The sequence below is a fragment of the Nuphar pumila genome, chromosome 1, assembly GCF_984573655.1.
Source record: "Nuphar pumila chromosome 1, dmNupPumi1.hap1.1, whole genome shotgun sequence".
NCBI classification, from domain to species: domain Eukaryota; kingdom Viridiplantae; phylum Streptophyta; class Magnoliopsida; order Nymphaeales; family Nymphaeaceae; genus Nuphar; species Nuphar pumila.
The window spans coordinates 25,335,003-25,357,749 of record NC_143249.1 but is presented as its reverse complement, the minus strand read 5'-3'; the positions used below and the strand labels follow the sequence as shown (position 1 = coordinate 25,357,749).

The 22,747-nt window shown below is 37.9% G+C and overlaps 1 protein-coding gene across 2 annotated transcripts; it reads right to left on the bottom strand.

Annotated features, from left to right (window-relative positions):
* Positions 1 to 3,904: 3,904 nt before the first annotated feature.
* On the bottom strand, positions 3,905 to 22,146 carry LOC149848417 (chloride channel protein CLC-c-like). 2 transcript variants are annotated; one of them, XM_089995281.1, is made up of 9 exons: positions 22,017 to 22,146; positions 21,724 to 21,839; positions 21,251 to 21,564; positions 16,390 to 16,590; positions 15,534 to 15,711; positions 14,973 to 15,235; positions 13,474 to 13,743; positions 4,819 to 5,947; positions 3,905 to 4,310 (listed from the first exon to the last, which is right to left on the bottom strand). In XM_089995281.1, the coding sequence occupies exons 3-9, from the start codon at positions 21,436 to 21,438 to the stop codon at positions 4,188 to 4,190; spliced, it is 2,352 nt and encodes a 783-aa protein (XP_089851407.1). In that variant the 5' UTR covers positions 21,439 to 21,564; positions 21,724 to 21,839; positions 22,017 to 22,146; the 3' UTR covers positions 3,905 to 4,187. The 2 variants fall into 2 exon arrangements, with proteins under 2 accessions (XP_089851407.1, XP_089851398.1); XM_089995272.1 differs by lacking the exon at positions 22,017 to 22,146 and having other exon boundaries at positions 21,724 to 21,998.
* Positions 22,147 to 22,747: the final 601 nt, after the last annotated feature.

The window sequence follows — 22,747 nt, the reverse complement described above, 5'->3', positions numbered from 1 at the left end:
CAACGGCTGTGATGCATGCAGAAATATAACTGCTCTCTCTTTAAATATGCATGCAATACCTTAAATGATACTCTCCCTTCACAAATAGATACCGTGGTGGGTATTGGATATGGACATAGATGAAAAGCATAGTCAGAAGGTTGGTTATGGTTGCCGATGGATGATTGGTAATGTTAAGACTATTGACTTCTGGTTTGACCCATGGGTAGGCCACTACAGTCTAATAGCTCTCCTCCCAGATATGGGTGTTTCCACTTCTGTTGTCAAACCTGGTATACATGAAACATATAGTTGTATGTCTCACGTGAAAGACCTATGGCAGCCCATAATGCTTTTATAACCAGTGAATCTTAACAGGAACTCAGGTCAGAGCTGGGTCCGGTTCTGGTTAGAATATCCCAAACCAAATGTCAGTCCGTCGTACTACTCGAATCTTATGTGTGCAGCTCAAATAACTAATGTGATCCATTTCATTGGTTTCAATTTTGGTTCTATTAGACACTAATAGGGATGGTGATTGGTCAAATTAAACCCGATCCATTGACAGATTCACTCGTGTTGATAGACATATGGTCCCGACTGATGCATCAAAGAGTACAACGTTGTTAGAAATTGGTTTCTGACCCTAATCGATCTTCAAAATGATTTAGGGAATCAACCCGTACAAGCCGACTTGCGTCGGGCCAAATCGGTTGATTTAATTTTTTAAATTTAAAAAATCATAACAATTTTACGAGAAATGGATTGATTCAATCGTGAATCAGCTTGAACTGGGGCGATTCAGCCCAATTATGCTGATTTCGGTTGAATTAGCAAAATTTTAAGTAGGGCTTGGTTCAACCTTTAAGCCAATCGATTTGGCGACTATTTGATTGGATTCTGATAATATTGCATAATAGAGTTGCAAATGGGTCTAAGACGTTGACCTGGCACTGGATTGAGCTTTCAATGATTGGGTCCAGTTTGTATCTGGATCTGACTTGCAACACATGGTAAAATTCTGAATACAAACACAATTAACCCTAAAGACATACATGGACATGGCAGTAGAGAGAGATATGGTTGGAAACTAACGTTTTTTTAGAAAACCAAAAGACATACATGGACATGGCTGATGGCATGTGCACATGCCATCATGCATGTAGTGTGTGTGAGAGAGAGAGCCACTTAAGATCCACTACCCTATCATTTGTGAGAGAGAGTGTTTGTCATTTAAGGTAGTTGCATAAAGAAGAATGAGAATGGAGAAATTTTAAGGATGTTGCATGGAAAGGATGAGAGAGAGTATCATTTAAGGTATTGCATGCATATTTAAAGTGGGAGCAGTTATATTTCTGCATGCATCAGCTAATAAGAGGGAGTAGGTACTTGGGCTCAATTCCTTCAAAGGCACGAATCACAAGCATTTCATTTTTTCTCTGAAGGACAAAAAGCAATAATGGCAAACCTCCTCCGCAATGGTAAAGCTCACTGCATCAACGAACTATTAGAAAAACTTTCAGACTCCTCTACATAACAAGAAGAATATGGATGTATGATGAGACTAAATGTGAATAAAATCTGGTTAAACCATATCCAATTATCATAATACATGTACATGTCAAAAAATATATAAATAGCGTAGCTTCAAGCAGATTACACAAAAAAATATAAATAGGCTTAGCTGCAAACAGACTATTCTGTGATCATTGAGACATGCAGAGTGGTTTCCAACGTAAGGAGGCCTTTTTGCTAATGGCTCCCATGTATCAACTGTGTCGGTTGGCCCAGTTGCTATATGACTAATGAAGACCAACAATCCTCTTAATCAGCTCGACAATCATCACAGTCTTGTTGATAGCTCCTCCCATTGCCTTGAGGACGATTTCATTTGAATCTTTTTTCCTGAAGCAAGGTTGTAGCGCCGCGTTCTCCCCTGCGTGGTGATCCTGATCTCGTTCTCGTTTATCGGCGCCTATGGATGTGGTTTCTACACCCTCTGCTAACGATCCATCTTCCTTTGTTCCTCTCCTTTGTAGCCTTAGTTTCGCTTTGTTTCTTCTGTTCCTTTGTAGTCCTAGAACGGCCTCATTTGGAATTGGTGACCGTTTATTGTGTTTATTTAACTTATTTTAATGACCAGGTGGGAGACGGTTCAAGGGGAAGCCGATGGTCACCCCCATACGGGGAGAGAAATATGCACCCACACAGAGATTAAGAAAATGCAACCCTGCAAATGCGATACTTTTTTTTTTGCAAATCCAACCCTGCAAATGCATTCAGCGTGATCCATTTGCTAGGAATTGACTGTTGGATCATGTAGTTTCGATGAAAAAATGTAATTTTTGCATGCTTGCATATTTACAAAAATTCTGAGTCCTTGATTTTCAAGCCTTAAAAGATCCTTCTTATACATCTTGGTTGGATGATGCAAGAGCCTGTTTAAAACCAAACATCTAGATCACATCCGTATAAAATAAATTTAAAAATACATGAAAATGTCGATTCGTACTCCAGTTAACATATTCTAGTGGCCTATGGGTTTTAGATGCTTAAATATTTACAAAAATTCTGAGTCGTTGATTTTTAAACCTTAAAATATCCTATGGTGGTACACACTCGTTTGCATAGATCTACCCACAAAACGTCATATCTGACCATACTGATGTGTTCAGTTGATTCAATCTTCAAACTAATGAAAATAATAAATAGACCATGTCAAGCATGATCGAAAAGTTAGTTTTTGTTAATGATATAGATTGTTTATAAATATTCAAAACTCAAAAGGTCATTTATTCAATTAAAATCCAAGTGTCATCCATGCTACCAAGCCATGCCAAATGCATTAATAAGGTTGGAATTGGATAAAACAAACAGATATGCTCAGTTCATATATATGTCTTTGGTGCAAACATCCATACAATATCAATGAGTGACTTTCACGAAGATATTAGTATCGTAGCTTCTCTAATTACTATTATTATTATTTCAGATTCTTGATACCTTTTCACATTGAAAATCTTAATTACTTTGGGGTCCAACCAGAAAAGCTGGATGGATAGGTCGTACTGTGATTACCTATCTCGGATTCGAATTTCGTGGGGGTTATTCCCCCAGCCTTCCTAAAAAAAAAAAGGAAATCTTAATTACTAAATTGATACCATAAGAAAACTTTAAATTCTCTCTTTTCATGACAGCTGAATGTAGAATTGGATAGCTTGTGATAGTAATTTAGTTGATTGTGGTGTTCGATATACTAGTTTATTGACTTGTAAATATGATGAATCGACTTTTTATTATATTTATTTTTAATATTTTGATATTAATTACATCATTAAATGTTACCTAGTTGTTAGTTTAAAGGCTAAAGTCTTCATGTCTAGACAATTTTGCTATTCTATACAAACTTCTATATGCATAACATATCAATACTATATATATATAATAGATGTCAACAACAGCCATTCCAGTCTCAAGTTGAGATTGAATAAGTCACAAGTTACAATTGAGTATATTTTTAGAATATGGTTCAGACCTAAACGTAGGGTGGAAAAATGCTTTCAATACCAGACAGTCAGCCTTATTTGGTTAGAGGAGGTCCCACCATTGGGTCAAGGTTGAACTTGATACAATCCGCGTGTCTGGTCTAGTTATTCAAGTTTACTGCTGGAGTACCTAAATTGGTTTAGGTCCAAGTGACTTTCATACGACCCAAACAACCCCACATGCCTAGTAGAACTAGGTCTGAGCAAATCCTGTTACATTGGACAGGGCAGCTTAGAATCTGAACTATTAACAGTAAACTGAAGGCAAATAGAAGATGTTTCTTTTCTTCTTGACAAGGGTAATGTTCAGAAATCGCAATGGTCATGTAAGCAATTGGCCATATGCTGTAACTGATTTTCTGTGTTAAATGCCAACCGTGTTGTAAGATGCAAATGACAATTTATTTATTTATCCTAGTTGGTGATAACAATGAGTTCAAAAAAAGTAACAACCGTTCATTCTGATGATAAAAATTACAATAGATGAATTTGATTATATAAGGAGAGGTGGAAAATGACGAATAGCTACCTCAAAACCATGCACAGGTTGGCTAACTGCACGTGCCTCGCAAGCCAACAGGAAGAATTGACAAGCTCTCAACACAAAGTAACCACAATAGCATTACCATTTTCGTTGAATGGCTCTGGAAATGTCGATTCATTTTACAACACAAATGTACTTTTCTTAGCACGCCAGCTTATTTTGTGTTTTAAGTGTGGATAGAGCCCAAGAACATAATCCGGCATGAAGTCATGGCGCGTCAAGATTCCAACAACTGGAGGCCTCTGCGAACAATGGGATTGTTATCAATAAGATGTTATCATCAAATAATAAAGCAAGGATCACCACAATGGATCTGGCTCAGTGTTGGCTGAATTCTAGAATGCACAGCATTTTTTATGTTCGTGACACAATTTTCCTCTGCCAAGTCACTTAGTAGTTAGCATAGGCGATGTAATTGATCATGTTGCTAGTTCAAGCCTTATGATTTCATATCATTTGCCAATACAAACTGCATCCCTGATATTTTGAAATGTTCAGCAAATTGCAAGATCAGACCATGATCAATGGCATCTCCTGTGGAGAGGGATGCAGTGATATATCATAGCTAAAAACTAAGCTACACAAAGTACTTATAAGCATATTTTGCATATGCATGCCAGCATGCATCTGTGTCCATGTGTGCATGACTTGCATGTGTGTTCGCTCAGAGCAGGAAGACATGCACCCTTGTGCTTCCTGCACTTCTGAAGTATGGATATGCTATCTCTGGTTTGAGCTCTGAGTACTTACAGCAGAAGTCTTGGGTATGACACAAAGGTGCCGGAGCCCGAGTTGCCGAAAAAGCACGGCCGCCTTTGCGAGTGACATTGTCTCCACCACAGTGTAGGGTGAAGAGTTAGTTATTGGATGAAGGTCTACATACATCTCCATTTCCTCATCACTGATCTCCAGATCTTCCAACTTCAAACCCTTCCCTGAGCCTGGCTTTGCAAACTCGAATGCTCCAATCTTTCCAAATATCTCATCTCCAGAGACCACCCGCTCCTTTGTAAATATTTTTGCCTTCAGCAGCACTAACAGATGAGATCTTAGCACCAATCCACAAAGCTCAGGTGCCTCAGAGAATGGTGGGCGATCAATCACAGGAAAACCATTGTGTCCAGTGAATCTGAGGGCATGCATGATCTCCCTGACATTCTCCACACCAGAAAAGGTGATCAATGGTGCAGAAACAACATCTCCAGCAGCCAGGTACTTCATATAAGGCTCTGCATTGGCTTCCAAGTAAGGCAACCCCTTCATCCGAATGATCTGGTCGTAGACACCATGATTAAAAGCATCAGCAACCGTTTTAGAGATGAGAAGAACGAGCATGACTAGAGGGAGCATCAGGAGGTTGTTGGTGAGCTCCAGGAGGATGACACAAACAGAAACCGTCATCCTCATTGTGCCACCTAAGAAAGATACTGCACCAAGGAGTGCAAAGAGCCCAGGATCGAGATCTGTTATGTTACCAATGAGGGTGCCAACTAGGCGGCCATATGAAGCTCCAGCTAGGATGACAGGAATGAAGAGCCCAGAGGGGACGGCAACACCATAGGTTATGAGGCCAAGACAGTATACCCCATAAAAGAATAGGAGGATGGTAGGGATAGAGAACTCTGTGTCTGTTCCACTGCTAAAGAGGTTGCGTATGGCATCGTCATTGGTGTTAAGGAAGAGACTGGCAAGGTCATTGTATTCACCAGCAGGGCATTGAAAGTTCTTGAAGTTACCAGAGCGGCCGATTGTTGGGCATTCCTCCTTCAGATTTGTTGGGCAAGGAGTACACTTGGAAAGCCATGGCAGGCCATAGGAGCAACAAGAGGTGATGATGGAGATAGTGCAGGTAAGGAGGAGTTTACATACAGGTCCTTTCCTGAAAAATATTATAAGGCAGAAGTTTGATCATTTGTAGTGGTTTTCTGTCAATTCACTATAAATATGAGTGGAATTATCAAGAGCAACAGAAAAAATTCTACATTATAAATGACAGTAAGGTCAGATTGTTCCATGAAACTTGATTCGAGCATCTGTTTTCTTACAAAATGCTGATAATAATTTGATGCCATCTTTTATGAAGTACCTATACAGCATTGCTGTAATCAGCTACCAAATTCAAGATTGATGCTTAGGGATGGCAGTGGACCGGGGCGGGTGCTGGGGACAAGGTCTCCATCCTCGCCCCGTCTCAAAATATTGCCCTCCATCCCCGGTCCATCCCCGTGGCAGGGGAAACTTTGGACCTCCATCTCTACCCCGTCCCCACCCTGGGTAAATAAACAACGAAATTTCAAACTATAAAGGATTTATATGTAATTTTATAAAATAAATAATAGTATTTTATGTTAAAATATATGTAATTCATATATATGTATATGTTTATATACATATATATATATATATATGTATTATCTAAAATACCTGATAGGGGTATTTTAGTCATTTCACAAGTACCCGATAGGGGTACTTGTTTCTTTTCTTTATTTTTTGTAAATTCTTTTTTCTTTTTTCTTTTTTCTTTTTTTACTTTTTATTTTTTATATTTTTGCCCACCTAAAAGGGGCCCCACCATAGAGTCGATGGGGCCCCCAACGGTCACATTTGTGACCGTTGGGGGCTCCCAACGACTCCATGGGAGACCCTAGGTGGCTCTTCTTTTAAGGCCACTCCTCCTCTCCTTTTTTGTGTATAAATAGGGGTGAACCCCTCTTGTATTTTTTACTCTTGAGAGCTCTCTCTCTTTTCAATAAGAGACATTTATATTTTTATGTTGTGTTGTCTCTTGTGGGTTTGGGTGTTAGTCCTTTTGTTTGTTCATTAGTGGATGTTGTAAGTGCTTAATGCACTCTTTGATTTTCCGCATATTTCATTACATGGTATCAGAGCCTTGTGTATGCTCTTCTTCTTAATATAGCTAGTTGTGTAGCTATATTTTTTTCTTGTTGTATCTCTCTTCATTTATCCTCTTGTGACTGATTAAAATGGAAGGAGAACAAAAGATTGATCTCTCCTTCAAGCTCAATGGCTCCAACTACATGATGTGGGCCGCCGCCATGGAGAACAACCTCAAAGGTAAAAAACTTTGGGGATACGTTATGGGCACCATTCCGGAACCACAACTCAAACTAACTAAGATGGATGGTGATCAAGAAAAAGCTCTTGAAGGAAATGCCCGCATGAAGGCCATTGAAGATCACCAATCTAAAGTAGAAGATTGGGAAAGTAAGCATGCCAAGATTCTTGCTTGGTTCATGAACAATGTGGAGCTCAAGATTTGCGCCAACATTGCCAAGTTTCGGATGGCTAATGAAGCATGGTTCTTTATGAAAGGTATGTTTACTCAAAAAGACCTTGCTCGTCAATTTTTTCTTCAAGAAAAAATCCGGACTATCAAGCAAGGAGAAATGAGTGTAAGGGATTACTTTAGCACTCTTGGTCCCCTATGGGATGAATTATCTTTACTAAAACCAAAATGGGTTTCTAGTGTGGATGTGGAATTAAGGAGAGAACAAATGGAAAAAGAGCACTTTTTCCAATTTTTACATGAGCTTAGGCCCGAATATGAACAAGTTAGATCTTCCCTCCTACATAGATCTAAGTCTCTTCCCTTGGAAGATGCCATAGCCGAAATATGCCAAGAAGAAACTCGTCTTGGCATGATTAAAGGAGGAGATGATGTCTTGGCCGTATCAAAACCCGGCAACCACATGAAAGCTTACAAACCTCCACATTTTGGAAGGCAAAATAATTATAATGGCAACTATAGAAAAGTCATTTGCCATCATTGTCAAGAGTCGGGTCATATAAGACCTAATTGCCCTAAGTTGAATGAAGCACCTAAAAATAAGGTTGCTTCCGTTGAAGAAGCTACTCAAAAGAAAGAGGAAACCATCAAAAGGAAGGAATCTTTTTCTCTTGCTCAACTATCGGAAGCACTACAAACTCTACTCAAGATACCATCAATCTCGGGTGCCGCCATAGCTTCTTCTTCTCCTCCAGGTATGTCTTCTTGAATCCTTGACTCTGGGGCTTCCTTTCATATGACCCCACTTGAAAATGAGCTTTCCGATTTGTATAATAATTATAAAAACTCCTATGTTTCAACTGCCGATGGTACATCTTTACAAGTAAAAGTTTTGGAACTTTAAACTTTTCAAAAGATTTCTTTGCGCCAAACGTGAGAGTTGTACCAAAACTTAATTTAAATCTCCTCTCTGTTGCTCAAATATGTGATCATGGATGTGAAATCTCCTTCTCAACTAAGGATTGCTCTATACAGGATCTCCGGTCCGGGAAGCAGATTGGGCAAGGTCATAGGAGGGGAGATCTCTATTACATGGGAACTTGAAACTCCCCACTAACTCTTTTTGTAACCATGTCCAAGATAAAAATATTGAAATTTGGCATCAAAGACTTGGACATCCAAGTTTCTCAAAAATGTACTCCTTTCCATTTGAAAAGAAATTTTGTAATGAGAAACATTTTGTTTGCAAGAATTGTATTTTTGGCAAAATGAAATCTACTCATTTTCCAAACCGAACTTTTGTGTCCAAAAGACCTTTTGAGTTAGTTCATTCGGACGTTTGGGGTCCTTCCCCGGTCATGTCTAAAGGAGGGTACTCCTATTACGTTACTTTCATTGATGACTACACTAGGTATGTATAGATCTACTTTCTCAATTCAAGAAGTTCATCATCAATTTGCATCTAGGTGTTGGCAATCTCAGGGGTATCAACTCTCTTATCATCTGTGATTTCATACCTGGAGATAATGTCAAAGCAAATTTAGATTGAAATAATAAATGTCTTCTAGGAAAGTAAGCAACTTTGTTTCCTAAAAAGTATTTTAAGAAGCTTAAATCAATTATTTCAAAATATTTTTTGAGAAGCTTTTTAATATTTTCAACTCCATATGTCTCCTCCAATGATGATTATGTCATCCACATAGAGAAGAAGAAGAAGAATACCCGCATCAGAAATCTTAACAAACAATGCAGTGTCAGTCAAACAAGTTCTAAATCCAATATCAAGCATAACTCAATCAAACTGATCATACTAAGACTTTGGTGCTTGTTTAAGACCATAAAGAGCCTTTTTCAGACGAAGAGTTTTACCCTAAGGAATATTTATATCAGGTGGTGCCTCCATATAAACTTCTTCAACTAGGTTTCCATTAATAAAAACATTTTTGGCATCCATTTGAAATATGCGTTATTTTCTAATAGATGCTAAGGCTACTAGAGCTCTAACAATGATCAATATAGTGACTAGAGCAAAGGTGTCCCCGTAATCTATGTCATATTCTTGAGAATATCCCTTGACAACTAATTTGACTTTATATCTTTCGAGAGTTTCATTACTTTTGGTTTTAATTTTATATACCCACCTACAACCTATAAGTTTCTTTCTTTTTGAAACATCTTGAATGGTCCAAGTATTAGTCTTTTTTAAAGATTCTAACTCTATTTTCATGGCTTTTACCCATTAAAAATGTTCTTTAGCTTCAATATAGGTTGAAGGTTCCACATATGAATGAATTAATATAATGAATGCCTTGTATTTTGGGGGAAAAGATTCATAAGACAGAAAATTTTTAGGTGTTTAAAAATCCTAGATGACCTCCTGGCTTGTACTTCAGGTTGTTCAACATATTTCTCTAGTACACATGGTTAATTAAGGTCCCTACGCCTAGAATATTATAAATGGTTTTTTTTTCTATGAGTTTTTTCTTCAATAATTATATCATCATGACCATTATCAAGATCACATTCATCTATTAAATCAAGACCACTATCAAGGTCACATTCATAAAATGAATACTCATCTACTTCCTTAGCCTTTTCAAAGTTAAAAAAACTTTTTTTTCTAAGAAGCTCACATTACGTGAAACATATAATTTTTTATTTTTAAGATCAAAGCATCTGTAGCCTTTTTAGTTATCTGCATAACCCAATAAGAGGGAATAGCACAAGGGAAGAGTTAATCATTTATGTTAGTAAAAAAAAACATTTATACCCAAAAAACTCTTTGTCTAGCATAATCAGAAGATAATTTAAAGAGTTTTTCAACTGATGTTATATTTTGTAAAGAAGATGGCATCCTATTGATGAGATACATAGCAGTTAAAGCTGCTTCAGCCCAAAATTCTTTTGGCACTTGATTTGTTATTGGTAAACTTTTGGTTGTTTTCATAGTATGTATGTCTTTTCGTTCAGCCAAACAATTCTGTTGAGGTGTGTGATAACAAGATCTTTGATGTGTGATAGCATACAAATTTAGATAATCTTTAAATTTCTTTGATAAAAATTCTCTCCCTGAATCAGTACTAAAAATAGAAATATCCTTTTCAAACTTATTTTGACCAAGTCGTAAAATATTTGAAAATGTGAGAAGACTTTAGACTTATGTTTGAGGAATTAGATTTTGTTAAATTATGTACTTTATATATATATATATATATATATATATATATATATATATTTCTTTTGTAATACCCATTAGATGTAAATCTGTCTTTTTACTCATTCACGCACCTATGTAAATTTTCCTTTTCTTTTTACTTTTTTCTTTTTCTTTCTTCTTTTTCTTTCTTCTTTTTCTTTTCTTTTCTTTTCTTTTTCTTTTTTTCTTTTTTTCTTATTGAAAGGGCCCACCATAAGGGAACATTGGAAGGGCTCCAACATTCCTATGGAGCCCTTCCAAAAGCCTCCTTTTGTCTATAAATAAAGGGCCTCTTCCCCTTTGTAACTTAAGCTTCTTTGAAGCCTTTCATGAGTGAAATATATTTATTTCTTCTTACTTTGTGTGTGTTTATCACCTTTGTGGTTTATTGTATATTTTCCCATTAGTGGCTACTTGTTTATGTGTGTATGCACTTGCGTGGCTCGTGGAAATATCACATCCCTTCCTTAGCACTTCATTTCAGATCCAAGTATACCTAGAGAAATCATTAACAAAAATCATATAGTATGCATATTCACCCTTGATACAACTGGTGTTGGCCCCCAAACATCCGAATGTATTATCTTGAGCAGTGTAGAGGAAAAGAAAGTTCTTTCATGGAATGGTAATCTCTTCATTTTACCAAGGATGCAATCTTTACATGTAAAAATTTTAGAATTACAAAATTTTTCCAAATTTAAAAAGTGTTAGATTTTGGATACATTAGGATGGCCAAGTCATTTGTGCCATAAATCTAACTCTAATTTTTGAACATTATAACAAAAGGTATCCTTGGGTATTTTCAAAAAATCCATGTAATAGAGATTTCCTTCTCTATAGCCTTACCCAATCAGCTTCCCTGACTGACGATCTTGTACCCAACAACCATCAAAAGAGAATGAGACATTATATCTGTAGTCAGATATTTGTGAAACTGATAAGAGATTTAAATTTAACTTAAGAATATATCTAAATTTTGAAATGGTAAATTTTTTGGAGTTTTGTAAACTCTTTTCGAAATTTTTTATTTCTTTTATTTCAAGAGATGTACTATCGGCCGTAAAAATATTTGACACACTTGAGTTGGTATGACATTCGAATAAAAACTACTATTAAGGGTTATATAAAAGGAAGCACCAGAATGAAGAAGCCAAGGAGTTTTACCAGGTTCGGAGAATGATGAAACTGTTGCTCTAATTGAGGCTTCATTTAAAGAAGATAGCCCTTTGAGAAGAGGTTGGAGAATCTCCATAAGTTGTGATATTGATACGGATGCATCATGAGGTTTGTTTTCATTTGTCTCTTGTGAAGAACCAACTGAAGCTACCTTCTTCTAAACTTTGAGCATTGAGGTTTAGTGTGCCTGGTTTCATGACAGTTATAATAAATAATCTTTTTTCTGTCAGAATTATTACCTTATTTTCGATAAGGGTTGTTATCATGCTCATTTTCTTGTTTCTAATGAGGTGGCTTGATATGTCTGGCCTTGAATTTCTGAGGTATTTTTTAGGTATTGAAGTTGCATATTCCCCTCGAGAGTATGTGTTCTCTCAAATGAAACTTACATAAGATATAATTATTAAATCTTGACTAGCTGACGAAAAGATGGATACTTCGCCAAAGATGAGGGTTAATAATGGAACTCCTTTACAAGATCCTACAGTTGATTTGGACTTTTACATATTTATCTATTAACAGGCCAGATATAACACGTGTGGTTCACAGTGCAAGCCAATTTCAACATGCACCTACTACTTTTCACATGGCGGCAATAATGTTTATTGTCATATATCTGAAGGAGACAGTGACAAAAGGGCTTTTCTTATCCTCTTATCTCCTAGTTTAGTTGCTTATACTGACTCTTATTGGGGTGGAAACCACAATGATCGTATTTCTACTACATGTTATTATATTTTTTGTTTGGTTAAGGAGTTTGCTTAAAAGCATATGAGTCATCGTCTTCACTCTTTCAAAGATGTGTTGCGACAACAAGAGCGAGATCTATATTGCTAGCAATCACACCTTCCATGAACGGATAAAGCACATAGAGATGGAATACTATTGCGTTCATGACGAATTTATGGACACTATTGAACTTCTGTATGTTAGGTCAGAATATCAATTTGTGGATTTCTTCATCAAAGTGTTGTTTTCTCATTTTTCATTCCTTCTAGGCAAACTTTCGATGATTTCATTGTCAGTTTGAGGGGGTTGTTAAAGTATATATATATAGATATATATATATATAAATGTATATACATTATAAATATTTATATGTATATATACATTTTATATTGTTTGTACATTATCGTAATAGGTTATACCCATTAGGGGTATTTTCATCATTTCAGTCACTATAATAGGTTGTTCCCATTAGGGGCACATGTCTTTTATTTTATTTTTATATTCTTTTTTTCCCTTTTCATAGGGGCTATTTGGTCAAAAGACCAAATAGAGCTATTGGGAGCTCCCAACTCTATTTCTAGCCATTGGGAGCATTCCAATGAATCTATTGAGCCTCCTTATATATAAAAGGGATCTCTCCCTCCTCTAGAATTATGCTTGTCTCAAGCATTTTTAATATAATCTATTTTTTATATTTTGTGTTCTCGCTCTCTTACTCTTGTGAGTGGATTGTATTAAGCATTGTGGCATATTGTATTTAGCCCATTAAAGGATTTTATGTTTGTACACTCTTTGTAGCCCTTTAGGCATTGTACTTGTGCACATTTGGTTTCATTACAGCTTCAGCTTGCGCAAGGGTTGATGCTAATGGGATTTGAACCTAAACTGTCTGCCTAGTGGCCTAGGCCCCCACTACGCCAAACTCCTTTGGGGCCAAAGCTATTCAAATTGAATTCTCAAATTCTTAAGAAGACTGAAAAGAAAACTAAAAAATAATTGGAGGCTGTCATAAAAACAACAAATAACTGCATATTAGGTGGGAGAGAGAAGTACTAACTCATTGATGATACTGTAAACACGGAGAATCTTGTCCAAAAGATGATTGTAGAAGCTACCAAGAAAACCGCCAATTATCCCGAGGATTACAATGGGTAATAAGTCGGCCATGCTATACCTCACCTCAGCCGTGCTCACATCAAACATTATCAATCCTCCCTTCCCAAACAGGCCACAATTTCCACTACGACAATATTCTCTGAATCCGCGAAGCACAACTGCCACAACTGCTGTGGTGAAGAAAGTTCTCCAAAGAAGTGCACTCCTCCACCTGAAATAGGGAGACATTATTTTTTGCCCCAACGCCCAAGATTTCTTATTTGATGACAGCTCAACTAGGCAAAGAATTAGGCTCTGCAGATTGCTACAACCCATAGACTCAGGCAGCTTCAACTAAAAAGGTGAACAGTCTCATACATGCCACCGCTTGCAGCAGCCATCAGTCATCAAATGAGACTTTGAAAAGGAAAATTCCATTTAGAATCCCACCTTTTGCCTGATATTCCAAAGAGTCCCATGTTTTCTGAAAAGATGTTTCAGGGGCCTGAGTTAACCCTGAGTAATGTCAAATAGAGAACTCAGTTGGAGCAGCTCAGCTTAAACCTGAGTTATGCATAATAAAAATTACTAAACTGCCCTTGTTGCATAATAAAATAGGTATACCTTTTAAAGGTTAAAAAAAATATTTTATATGGATCTTAACCAAGAAATCAACTTCAGATCTCTATTTAACAGTTTTAGAATGTCTTTCAAGAAAACCTGAAACTCATTTTGGAATATTACGCAAAAGTTGGGTCAATTATTCTTTTCTAAAAATTATTCTTGCTTGCTTTCACTCCATTAAGGGGACAAAGATATGGTCCATCAGCTTAGATGACAATCCTGTGTAAAAAGAAAAGCACCACAAACACACAAGTGCATGCATACACATACACACACAGATAGTAGGATGTCTGCATACAATGCACATTTTGATGATGGACCTAATCTGGAGGAAGTATTGTTATTTAGCAGGTCCCATGAAGCAATTAAAACCTGATTACACTCTATGGTGTCTTTTCAGCACATTTCTACACCTACAAGTAGATTGATAATCAAATATCGTTATCATTCAATTGTGCACTCGGCCTATTTTATTGAGAATGTTCTATGTTCTAAGTCTACCAGTCTGATATAAGCTGGCCCATATCTAGGGCCCCCCAACACAGTTGGTCTAAGCTGCCCCAAGCCTTGACAGTCTTTGAACAACAGGCTCCACAATCTTATTCTGTAGATTCTACCTGGCCTACACATAGGACCTGACTAAGCTGGTTTGAGCTGCCCGAAGATTCGACAGCCCTTAAACTATAGGCAAATTTTATATACAATCCTATCATATATGCAATAAATAATTGGCTTGCAAGTGTATCTATAAGCTGCATGCAGAAAACTAATAGACAAATTTTACTGTTAAATCTGTCAATACCCAGCATCAATCCTTGCAGGCTGACTGATCATTACCATGAAGCTGCTTCTTCAAGGGCAAAGAGGACACCACCAACAGGGGCACGGAAAGCTGCAGCAACACCAGCTGCTGAGCCACATGTAACCAAATCACGCCTATCTCTGTCGTTCTTGAAGTACCGGAGCCATGTCCATGTCAGATGGTATTTGCGTGATCCACCCTGACCCAGTATGGAAGCAATGCAGGAACCTGTGTGCACCATGGGGCCCTCCTTCCCAAGAACAAAACCTGCTGACACTCCACAAATGGAACCAACAATCTGCAAACAGTGACAGTGACAGAGACCTAAATTAGACATCTGCTCTCTCATGAAGATACATGCAGGCATGCAGAAGTATCACAAAAGACACTTTTAAGCAACCAATAACAAGGCAGCCAGCTGTGTCCAAACTGTTGGATCACCAATCTTCAGGATAAGGACCAACCTTCTTTATATATAAGAAGATCCGAATCTAGCACTAGTAGTTTCCTGTATGTATGTGTAAAAGTGTGTATATGCCTGCATGTACAAAAAAATGTGCTTCATAACAAAACCATGATTGCAGCTTACCACATACCTTTACAAAAAGAGTGCTAGGTGCAAGAATGGAAGGAGCATCTACACCATTTAGATAAGCCTTGACTTCTGGAATGCCAGAACCAGCTGCAGCTGGTGCTATATATGCACAAATAGCAGCAGCTGATGCTGCTAAAACCAGATTGCAACCAGCATAAGCAAAGAAAGCCGATAGATACCTGCACTAGAACAATATTTAAGACCATCACATCATGTTCTAAACCTACTATCATATAAGCTACTGGTAGAAAACAAAATCGCCATAGATTTATAAAAAATGGGCACTGATTTTTAAGATGACAAAAGTCACAAAACCCTTTGGAAATGACAAAGACCTAGAATTGTAACAGTCTTGATGGAATGACTTTAACAAAACACAGAAAGTTTGAAAATACCAAAAAAGACCAAGTAATAAAGGTCAACAATAATTTAGTGATGTATCTCAGAATATATCAAAACTTATATGAAAAGTATAAGATGGTCCAACTAGTAAAAAACTTTTAATTCACAGACTTCCTGAGAAAAACTACTACAGAGCTTTCCACCCATCACCCAAATTCACCCGTCTAAATCAAGAATTACAATCGTACCTTCAAGGTTGAGTTATATTGTTACAAAAGACCCACCAAACTGATGAAATGGCTAATTCTACAGGAATTTTGTTCCATGTCACTGAGCCAATTATTGGGAGAGTCTTGGTAAAACAGAGCTGTGACTCCTCAAAGTCCATCATAAAGTTTAAAGTTTCAAACTTGTGCATATATGATTGACCACCTGTGCTTCTGATGACTTACAAGGTGAACATGCAATATATTTCAAGGCAGAGTAACTAAATCAGAGGACCAACAAAATATTACCTTTTCTCAAGCATGAGATTGCTAATCATCAGTAGTTTAAACCCTGCAATGTTTTCAACTGCTAGATTATTGAAGAAACCAACAAGCCCAGTACCCAAGCCTATGAGAAGAGCTAGTGTCCACTTGAGAATGACATACTGAAATATCTGCAGCTTCTTTCTTGACCTCCAGTCTTCCTTGAATACATCATTTTCCACAATCCTGTATGTATTAAGAATAAAGATGATGGCAATTTACATGTATTTGCTGTATATCTAGCTCTGTTTATAGTAACAAGTAACAACAAACTAATCATGAGAAAGGGTAAATGGTAGAAACACATCTTCATTTTCTTTCTTGAAAAGATAAATTGAAGGTTGCCTAGGAAGATATTACATGAATGTCAGATGAAAATATCATTTTGCTTCTTTTAACACAGTTCCAAAATTGGAGCAAGGTACAGGAATTAGATTTCTTAGCAGAGAATGCTTCTTCAGGTCTTTGGCTGTCAAGCAATTTTTGAAAGGAAATGAGGAAGTCGAAAGGAAACCATTATCTTTTCAATAAAGCAAATAGCTGAACAAAATAATGGACCATGTTTCACAAACCAATTTGATTTCATGAATATGCAGTTAAGTTTTAAGAGTGATAACCATTGAAATGAAACAAAGGGTCTATGATATGAACTGATCTATAAATTCTAATCCAGATCCAACATCTAATCCTAATGCAAGCAAGGATAACAAGAAGGAAATTGTGATTATCAAGTCTGCTAACTCTCCAAATTAAAAGAGTCCCAGCATGGAAGTCTGTTTCTGCATAGTGACCAGCAAAAAGGAAAGTCTTCTAAGGCACCGTTCAAGGAGATTAGATCTGATTCTGACTGTCATCTTAAACAGAATGAAGATATGACCAGACAAGCTGGCTGGCCTAAATTTAGGCCAGCAAATGAGACTCATTGTATAGATAAATATTCTCCTTCACTAAAAAATGGATGAGAGAGTAAAGAAAATCTCTATCCAATTCAAGTTGGTGCAGTTGATAGCAGTCCTCAAGCCTTTCTTAGATATTGAGCTCCAGTTTCAATATGGCATAACCTATTGGGTCATCCAGATGAATCATTTTTTAATGTTTTTCAGAAAGAATAAATCTATTTTTATTGGGACAAAAAAGCTGATGGGACTTTGTGAAAGTTGTCAAAAGGCTAAAATCCATAAGTTGCCATTTGAGCACGCTGTTCATGACGCTTCTATGCCTCTAATGTTGATTCACAGTGATACATGGGGGCCTTACCCTGATTGCCTGATGCTGGATATAGATATTATATACTGTTTTCATAGATGAATTTATTCAGTTTGGATGGATTTATCCTTTAAGAAAGAAATCAGATGTCTTTTGACTGTTTTAAAAAGTTTAAAGCTCTTGTGGGAAATCAGTTTTCTTTGAAAATCAAATGGTTGCTAGTGGTAAGTTTACGAGAAATTTTTTTGAATCCTATTTCTAAGAGCATGACATTCATCACCGCTTTTCGTGTCCACACACACAAGAGCATAATGGTTTAGTGGAACAAAAGCATAGGCACCCTGTTGAGATGGGAATGGCCTTAATGGCCCATGCTTCAGTTCCTCAATGCATGTGGGTTGAAGTGCTTCTCACAGCTATGTTTCTCATAAATAGATTGCCGTCAAGTGTGTTGTCTTATAAGAGTCCTTACGAGAAACTATATCATAAACAGCGTTACTACAGTCTTCTTCGCACTTTTGGCTCTCTGCTTTCTATTCTTGGGACCCGATAGAGAAAATAAATTTTATTGGAAAACTGTTTGCAGTGTGTTTTTGGGGTACAGCCTTAATCATAAAGGTTATCAGTGCTTGAATTTATCTACTGGCCGTCTTTATATATCTAGTCATGTAGTTTTTGACAAGCAGGTTTTTCCTTATGTTGTTACTATGACAGCACTTTCAGCTTGTCCATTACCACCAGCGGTTGTTTTGCCTAACATTATATCTTCTCCACCATCCCCAGCTCCTATTTAGCCAGACATACCACAATCAAACTCAAGGCCGGTGTCTTTAATTCCCACCACACCTGAGCCTTCAGCTCACCAGCCTTTAAGCTCTCCTATCCCTACAGACCCCATTGTTGAACATGTAACCTCTCCACCTGAGTTAGCACCATCCTCACACACCGACACTCAACAAGTTGTTTGTATCCATCACATGGTGACCGGATCCATGGACTGCACTTGACGTCCAAAAAAAAAATCTCCACTCAGCATCCCTTACATATGTGCCTTCTAAGTTCTAACCACATCCATTTCTACTCTTCCACCTAAATCTCGCACATACTTGCAAGCTGTCAAGGATGAGAACTGAATGATGAATTTCATGCCTTACTCTAAAACAAATCTTGGTCTCTTGTTCCTGCTGCCCAAGCCAAAAATGTAGTTGATTGTAAATGGGTATTTAAAATTAAGCAAAGGGCAGATGGTTCTCCTGAAAGGTACAAGGCTCGGCTGGTGGCCCGTGGCTTTACTCAGCAGACTGGTATTGATTTTGATGAAACCTTTAGTACCATAGTCCATCCCACTACAATTTGCTTGATTCTTAGTTTGGCTAACCCTAAGTTCCATGACCCCCTTTCTCTCCTCTCTCCTTCATCTCCTTCCACTAACAAGTCTAACCTACTGGCGGGATGGCAGTGGACCAGGAGAAAACAGAGATCCGTCCAAACCCACCCTATTTGGGGTGGGGATGGAGGACATGAAATGGGGAATGGACTGGGTATGAAGGTGAAAATCAAAACCCGTGCGGGGATGGAGAGCAAAATTTCGAGACAAGACGGGGGTGGAGAGTTTGTCCCCCGCACCTGCCCCGATCCAGTGCCATTCCTAATTAGATGTAAAGAATGTCTTTCTCCATGGGCATCTTGATAAAGAGGTGTGTATGATGCAACCACCAAGTTTCCAACATACAGAATTTCCTACTCATGTCTGTAAGCTACATAAAGTTATCTATGGGCTTAAACAAGCCCCTCGCCAATGGTTTCAGTGTTTTAGCTCATTTCTTTTAACCATCGGTTTTCAATGTAGTCAATTATGATGGTCCTCTTTCTCACATGATTTTATTATTGTATTTTGATGACATTATCCTAGCAAGGGATAATAACTCACACATTCAAGAATTCATTTCCAAGCTAAATGCACAGTTTGAAATAAAGGATTTAGGACCATTGCACTATTTTTTGGGTTTGGAGGTTCTGTGGACCAGTTCAGGTCTCATTTTAACTCTGCAGAAACATGCCTTGGATATTCTAAAACAGTTTTGAATGGAAGGATCCAAACCTGTCTCCACACCTGTTGCCTCTCTAGGAAAGATGTCTCTTCATGATGGCACTCCTCTTCAAGACCCTGTTGAGTATAGGTGTTTGGTTGGTTCACTGAAATATTTAACTCTTACATGACCTGATATTACCTATGCCGTAAATCAAGTCTGTCAGTTCATGCATGCTCCCTCCACCACACACTTGATGACTGCTAAACGTATTTTACGTTATATCAAGGGGCCTTTAAATCTCGGCATACAAATTTGTCCAGCTCCAACAGAAAAACTTATTGCTTTTTGTGATGCTGATTGGGTTGGGTGTCCTGACAACAGACGCTCCACTACGGGATACTGTATCTATTATGGTTCCAACTTGCTTTCATGGACAGCAAAAAAGCAACCAATTGTTGCATGGTCTAGTGTTGAAGCTGAATACAAGTCTTTGGCCACCACTGCTGCAGAATTAATTTGGATTTGGTACTTAATGAAGAATCTTGGTATTCTTTTGGGAGATCCAACACGTATCTATTGTGATAACATTAGTGCAATTTACATGGCTTCAAATCCTATTTTCAATGCTCGAACGTGTTACATTGAGATTGATTATCATTTTATTAGATAAAGAGTTGTTCAAGGAGATTTTCAGCTTTGCTACCTGCATACTAAGGAACAGTTAGTAGATGTCTTCACCAAAGGTATTCCACAGCCACAGTTTTTGCAATTTAGAGACAAACTCATGGCATCTCTACCCGTTTTTGCAATTTAGAGACAAGCTCATGGCATCTCTACCCATTTGGTTTCGGGGGAGTATGAACGGATCTATAAACTATAATCCAGATCCAACGTCTAATGCTAATTAATAGAGTCCCAGCATGGAAGTCTATTTCTGCATAGTGACCATCAGAAGGAAAGTCTTCTAAGGCGCCATTCAAGGAGATTAGATCTGATTCTGATTGTAATCTTAAACAGAATAAAGATACGATCAGACGTGCTGGCTGGCCTAAATCTATGCCAGCAAATGAGACTCAATGTATACATAAATATTCTCCTTCACTGAATAATGGATGAGAGAGAGGGTGTTTTATCGTGGATGTAGGTTTGACGAACCGAACCACGTAAATTGTTGTCTCCTATTCCTTATTTTCTTGTTTTTGGTTCAGATGATTATACACCTATTTTGAAAGATAAACTACAGAATCTCGGATGATTCAAACGGCAATAAAAGGGACGACCATATACAATCTTAAGTTCTGTATCCAACTTAAGTATCTACTGAAAACAAAAACTGCTTATATCACCGGGAAAACTTCAGATATGAAAAAATGGTCGACATATCCATGACTGCACTAAATCTAAGAGAGATAAAGAAGTTCAAGAAAACTAGCGATGTGGTAAAAGGATAATCTTACATTTTTTTGTCAGAAGGTCAAAGATGCTACAATGAAAATGTTTGAGAAAATAAAATTTCATCACCCCCCCCCCCCCGCCCACAAGATTGGTAAAGGCTTTACAAGAGTTTTTTTTAATTCAAGAATATAGAGAGCTTTTGTTTAACTTACTCGTAATCCAAACTCTCCACAGGGCAGACGTTGGCTCCCACAATGGCTACCTGTGACGTTGCGTTCCTCCTGTGCACAATCAAAGGCTCTCTCAGACCACCCCTGTCAGAGAACCCAGACCCCCATCTCTCCATATTCTTCGATTCTTCCAACCCATGATTCTCTATATCATTTGTGTCCTTATCCATCTCCGTGGTTCTTCAATCCTTTTCTCTACCTCAATACACTGAAAAAGTCTGGCAATCACCAAGATTTTCTATTGGAGGCAGCAACCCGCCCCCCCCCCCCCCCCTCTCTCTCTCAAAGAGCAGATCCTGCAGAAGAAAAAAGAGACAAGTATGTAAGCATTTGCAGATTCACTCTTAAAGCAATTCCACGAATTTTAACTTTTTTTCTCTGGAGAGCAAAGCACTTTCACATGATAATTATCACCCTGAAACTCAGAAATGGCAAGATCAAGATGACCAATATACCCCAAACGCCGGAAACGGAACCCATGCCAAGTCCATCAACAAAACAATGATATTTAGATACCACCTCCATTGGCATCCCAGTTAACCAGCAATTTCTTTTTAAATCCTCTGATCACCTAATATACCCAACAAAAACAAAAGGAAAAAAGAAAACAGACATTCTCATCAACTCTGAAAAATGAATATCAATGGAAGAAAGTTACAAACTTCTTCACAGAATAATACACCATTCCTCTCTCTCTAGACACTTTGAAATGACCAAGTAGCAGCAAAATGTTACTTTCCACACTCACCAACAGAGTAAAACACTAGCAATCTGTCATCTTCTTTGAAACCTTGCCCTCACAAATGGCAGAAGCAGACTATCCAGATCTACTGAAGAAGTGAAATGAGGAATAAATGGGTAACAGTAGCAGATCTAGTTACAAATGCCATTTGAAATTCTAGCCATCCAATAACACGCTTTTGTTTGATTGTACGAATTATTGGTGGAGTGATGCCATCGGTAATTTAAACACGGAAGCATCAATAAGAGAAGCCGACCCGGAGCAGGCAGGCGGACGGATGAATACGTGGCCAGCTTGCGTGCAAATAATGTACAAAAAGACAAATGATTTAGTGGGCTGGTCACCGTCCTCACAAGAACTAACGCTTAGGCTGAATTGGGTAGGGTGCTATCACATTGCACAAAATGCATGTGCCGCTTCACCTGAACCCCAGCCATCAGCTGTTGGGTTCCACCGCTCAAAAGCTGTGTAAGAAAAATGAGTGGCGGTCAGGCGCAGCCGCACATTGTGCAATGTGATTGCATCGGATCCAGCCTCTCTTAGGCCCTCAAGTCTTTTACTGTATCCGAGTTCAACCGAAGGGAGGGATACAAGAATCGCTCAAGTGCTGGCCTACGTAGCACAAAACCAGTTACATGACAACATTCTTACTGGGACAGAGAGTCTTCATGAATACACAACCAAACGGAGTTGCTTTGAAATGTTCATCATAAGTGAGAACAGTGACCCGGTATACC